This window comes from Rousettus aegyptiacus, unplaced genomic scaffold (assembly GCF_014176215.1).
Source record: "Rousettus aegyptiacus isolate mRouAeg1 unplaced genomic scaffold, mRouAeg1.p scaffold_m13_p_4, whole genome shotgun sequence".
Taxonomy (NCBI): Eukaryota; Metazoa; Chordata; class Mammalia; order Chiroptera; family Pteropodidae; genus Rousettus; species Rousettus aegyptiacus.
In genome coordinates, this window is record NW_023416307.1 from 131,402,823 (window position 1) to 131,407,712 (window position 4,890).

A 4,890-nucleotide genomic window follows, 5' to 3' on the forward strand; every position below is an offset into this window, starting at 1 on the left:
TAACTCCTGAGGGAGACTGGCTCAGGACAGCACAGGGCCCAATAACGTTAACACAGCACCGGCAGCTGCATACTCAAGGGAAATGCACAGAATTGAGAATGAGAACATCTTGCTGACTATGCTGAGATAGGCAGAAATATGCCTATCTCAGTACTAACAAGCAAGAGCGAAACCTGGATGGCTTCCGATGCCCAAATAGTGCTGGATGCAGCCTTATTTAACCCTCACCCCAGGAACCACAAACCAGTATTTCAGTTAAGGAAAAGGAGGTCAAGTGATGGCTGAAAGTTACTACAGTAGCGAGTTGGGGGGTCAAAGAGTTCTATGAAACCTCCCATCTTCTCTCTACCCGATGACTGGTTTAACAAGGCCAAGGAAATCCTACGAGAGCAACCATGCCTGGGTTCCCTCGCCCTGCAGCAGGATGGTAATTGGTGAGGGGGGAGAGACCAGATGCTGAGTTTGCTTCACCTCCCCTCTGCCTATCTATGGACCGCAGGGCAGAGGGGAGTAAAGAGGACTCAAGCCACAGATTGATGAACACTTTGAGGATGCTTGGTGAGACATGATCTACTGACTGGGAAGGTATGTGTGCAGGAAGATACAGGAAAGTTGTGGATGCTCGCCCTCTTTAATCATCAGAGACCTTAAAAAAAAAAAAGGAAATTTAGTATAAATAAATATGCGATGACCGAACTGCTAAGAAGCACTGATTTAGCCCTGAGATGAGCAGAGTGAGATGAAATATTGTAAAAGGACTGTATGAACGGTGTGCGAGGCTGGACCAGATCGCATCCAAACATGAATTCCTGTGCCTGTCTGCCGGGGTTGGGATACTGAGTGAATTACCCCTGAGTTACTCCCATCTCTCTTAGCCTCAGGGCCCTTGCCTCCCCTGCAGAGATGAACTGAAGGCTGTGTGAGACAAAGCACAAATGAGGCCAATATAGCTGTCCCTGGGAGGCACTCAAGTATCCATTCCCTCCAGCCGAGCTACCCTGAGGGTTTAATCTAGAGTCTACAAAAGGCTTGGGGTTAGGTTAGAAGGAAAAAGACTCCTTAACCTCTCTAGGTATCTACCTGGTCTCTGCAGCAACTCCTCTGCCCCACCTTCAAAGGCCAACAGCTGTCACTGGGAACCATGCTGCTCTCTGTTCCCTTCCAGACCACTACTCACCCCTTTCTTCTTCAGAAGCCCCTCTCCTTGCAGGCTCCTTCTGTCCTCTCATGCCCACTTTCCCCCTCTGGCAGCTGTCACTGGCCTTTTGGTTACTCATCTTGTTCGCAGAGGATTTTGGCTCCTAGTGTACACTACCTTCTCCAACATCTGTCAGTTTCTTGCTTCATCACCCACAGGGACCTTGACTTTACCTGTGACTGCTCTGCCTCTCAATTCCAAAAACACCCCTTGCTGGCTCAAATACTCCTCCCCACCTCACCCCATGTTGGGGTTCTGCCTCATCGAGATTTCCAATTTGCTACCTCCTCTGAAGTCCTTCCAGTCTTCATTAAACCCCATACCCTACAGTCTTTCATTTCTCCCATAATCTTAACTGCCTTGCCTCTCTTCCTTCTCCACATCCAAGTATCTTCATCCCAGCTGCACACCGATGAAGGGGAAACACATGCATGGGTACACACAACCCAGCACTTCTGAGTACCTCTACCACCTTTCTCAAACGCATTCACTTCTCTCCATCTCTGTGGCCCAGATCACCACCACCTCGCCTGTGAACTCATGTGGCAGCCTCCCATCTCACTTCTCATCCCCTTCAAGTCCAGGCTCCACACAACACTAGGCCCCCGACCATGACCTGTGCGGCTCTGTACCAGCTGCCTCCTGCCAGCCTCGCCAGCTTCATCTCCTCTTGCTCACTCTGGTCTAATTACACTGGCCTTCTTCCATTCAGACGATGCTCTGGTAAATTAAAGATGGCTGCAAATTCTCTGCTTACCAACCCCTGCCCTCCCAATTGGAATGGAGTCTAATTCCCCAACCCTTGTTTTGGGGTAATCTGCCAAGATTCTCAGGGCCTTAACACATGCTATTCCCTTAAATACCTAGACTACTCTTTCCACACTCCTGCCTTGGTACTTCCTTCTCATCCCCCAGCTTAAATGCTCTTCGGAGAAGGCCCTTCTAGACCAACCTCCACTAAAAGTAAAACGTATCAAGGTGAGACCTAGATCAATCCTTTATTTCCTTAACATTGACATAAATGACACAAATAAATAGGCATCATAATTTAAAAATTATTAATCTTATCTCCCTCTCTAGAGCAGGGGTTGGTAACCAATGGCCCATTCGCTAGCCACCTCCTTTTAAAAATAGTTTTATTGGAAAAGAGCCACATTCATTTATTCATGTATTGTCCATTACTATTTTTGATGTGGCAGAGTTGAGTAGCTGCTACATAGACCAGGTGGCCCAACAAAGCCTAAAATATTTACCACTGGGCCCGTAAAAGCTTCCCATCGCCAAGGAGAAAAAGGCCTATGGCTCACTCGTCCCTAGATTTTTTTAATATCTCCTCAGAATGTTTGCTGAAAGGATTGCAGGGCCATGAGGCTCAGCTACAAGCCCTGCTTTACTGAGAGGCTCGTTTTTTCAGAGCAGGGCTAGACCAGGGCTGGGTCAATTCTCTTCTAATGTCTCCGGAGTCTAAGAGGTCCCAAAGATGAAAGCCCTGGAGGAGATGCACTAGAACTCAGAATCTCAAGTCCAAGGTCAGTCCAGGGAGACCAAGCCATTTTCTAACCCCTTTTGCTCAGTTTCAGAAGACAGCAAGGAGTTGTTGGTTAGGACCCTTTACCACCTTTCGGGGGCATAGTGCTTTGGGCAATTCCCAGGCAAGGATGCAACCGCTTTCAGAGGGGAAAAAAGATCTGTTGTTTCTCTATCCTCCCCAAGACTGGGCTGGGCTAGACCCTGGAGAACAGCCATGTAGGAGTATGGGAAAAGACCCTCCCCTGGTTGAGAATCTCTTCCCCAGCAAGGAGATGGGTATGGTGACAATGTAGGTCCCACACATGCCACTTCCTGGTTAAAGTAAACTTTGGAGGTCAGGGAGGCATCAGCTTGTGCATGGGCACAGAATGTACATTCACATGTCTGGGGCTTGCCAGGCTGCGTGTATGCAAATGTATGGGGGAGAAAGCAGGCTCTGAGAATTTGCCAGGGCCCCTGAGATGAGCTGCAGATTTTTGCCCCTGATGCCATGAGTTGCTGGGGCCCCTCTGCTCAGAACATATTGCACATACTTCTTTTAATCTGCTAACACTTATAAGTGCCAGGCCCAGCAGAGAAAACATTCCCTTTGCTCTCCCTCCCTTCCAAATACAAAGATCCTGAGCTCAGGTCCCATGGGTCCTTGGAGGGCTCCTCTAGTGGAGAGTTTAGATCTTAAAGCCTCAAGACAGAGCCAGATTTCAGCAGTCCCAAGTCCTGGAGGGCTTCCAGCAGCTGCTCCCGTGCAGTTCCAATAAAGGTATTCTCGAGGAAGGCAGGCAGGCCTCCCACACCATCCTGCAGGGTATACAGGGGTACCCGCACCAGGCCCAGCACCTGCGAAAGGAGGAAGACAAGAGACACTGGGAACCCAGGTAGCTCATCCCAGTCAGGTCTTTCTAAATCAGACACCTCACCCCTGACCAGTCCAGCAAACCAGGCCTGAGGTCTCATGTCTCAATAAAGCCTAGCAGGCCCAGCTTTCTGAGATAAATAACCCAAGTCAGGCTATCCCGCTCTATAAATGCTGTTTCTCACACCACTAAACCTTCAGTGGCTCCTGTCTCCAGATGCCTGCGTGGCCCTACACCACTAGTTCTCAAAATGTGGTACCTAGACCAGCCGTGTCGGCACCATTTAGAAACTTAAGAAAAATGCAGATTCGTAGGTCTTTCCCTCCATTCCCCACTGAACCAGCAATTCTGGGAGTGGGGCCAGTAAGCACTGTTTTAATAAGCTTTCCAGATGATTCTGATACCTGCCAAAGTTTGAGAACCATCTCCATCTGTCCCCTTACTTACCTAGCCTAAATCCTAAGGTTTCCCCACAAACTACCAGGCCATATCTCCTATCCAAGAAAATAGGTCCAGGGTGCACTGCCTGGATATTACCAATGGGCAGCAGAAGAGAGGCCTGGATGGGTGTGTTCTAGAAAGTTGGCTGCAGAGGCCAGCAAAGGGGGAAAAAGGGAGAGACCTTCGCAGGGAGACCAGGTTGGCTGTAGTCACTCAGATGAAAGACCAACCCTTCAATGACACCAGGAAATTGAGGGAGAAGCTTTCGGGGGGGGAGAGAGGCCATGGGGGTGCGGTTCCCAGGCTAGCCCCACCTCCAGCCCGTGGTCCTTGGCGTGCGGTGCGCCAATCTCCACTGCAGCCAGCTGCTCCAGCGTCAGACGCCTGACATAGAAGTGGGTCACGATGCGCCGACCGGACACTGTACGCGAGCTACGGTGGTCGGCGCGCTCCACGCGGAAGGCGGCCGCAGCGTCGCCCAGCTCCTCGCGCAGCTCGCGGTTCAGCCCATCCTCCAGGCTTTCGTTCTGCAACGTCACGAAACCGCCGGGGAAGCCCAGGCGCCCGTCGAAGCGCATCTGCATCTGTGGGAAAGGGGAGCGGGGATTGCCGGCGGCTCCCGAGGCCAGCACCCGGGGGAGGTCGCGGGGCGAAGAGAGGTCGGGCGCGCTCCCTCCTCACCAGTGCGGCATAACGCAGCGGGATGCGGCCGAAGAGCAGCCCGGGGTCCGGCGCGTAGAGCAGCGCGTGGCACGCGTGCCGCCAATTAGGTCCCAGCTCCAGGGCCTCCTCCAAGTCCAGCTTGCGGACTCCGGCCATGGCAGGACGCTCTTCCCTCTGTTGTCCTGAAAGTCCACGTGGGCAGGT

The 4,890-nt window shown here is 51.6% G+C and overlaps 1 protein-coding gene across 1 annotated transcript; it reads right to left on the reverse strand.

The window, feature by feature from the left end:
• Positions 1-2,177: 2,177 nt before the first annotated feature.
• On the reverse strand, positions 2,178-4,890 carry NUDT16 (nudix hydrolase 16). Its single transcript, XM_016140286.2, has 3 exons — positions 4,705-4,890; positions 4,338-4,607; positions 2,178-3,565 (listed from the first exon to the last, which is right to left on the reverse strand). The coding sequence occupies exons 1-3, from the start codon at positions 4,840-4,842 to the stop codon at positions 3,404-3,406; spliced, it is 570 nt and encodes a 189-aa protein (XP_015995772.1). The 5' UTR covers positions 4,843-4,890; the 3' UTR covers positions 2,178-3,403.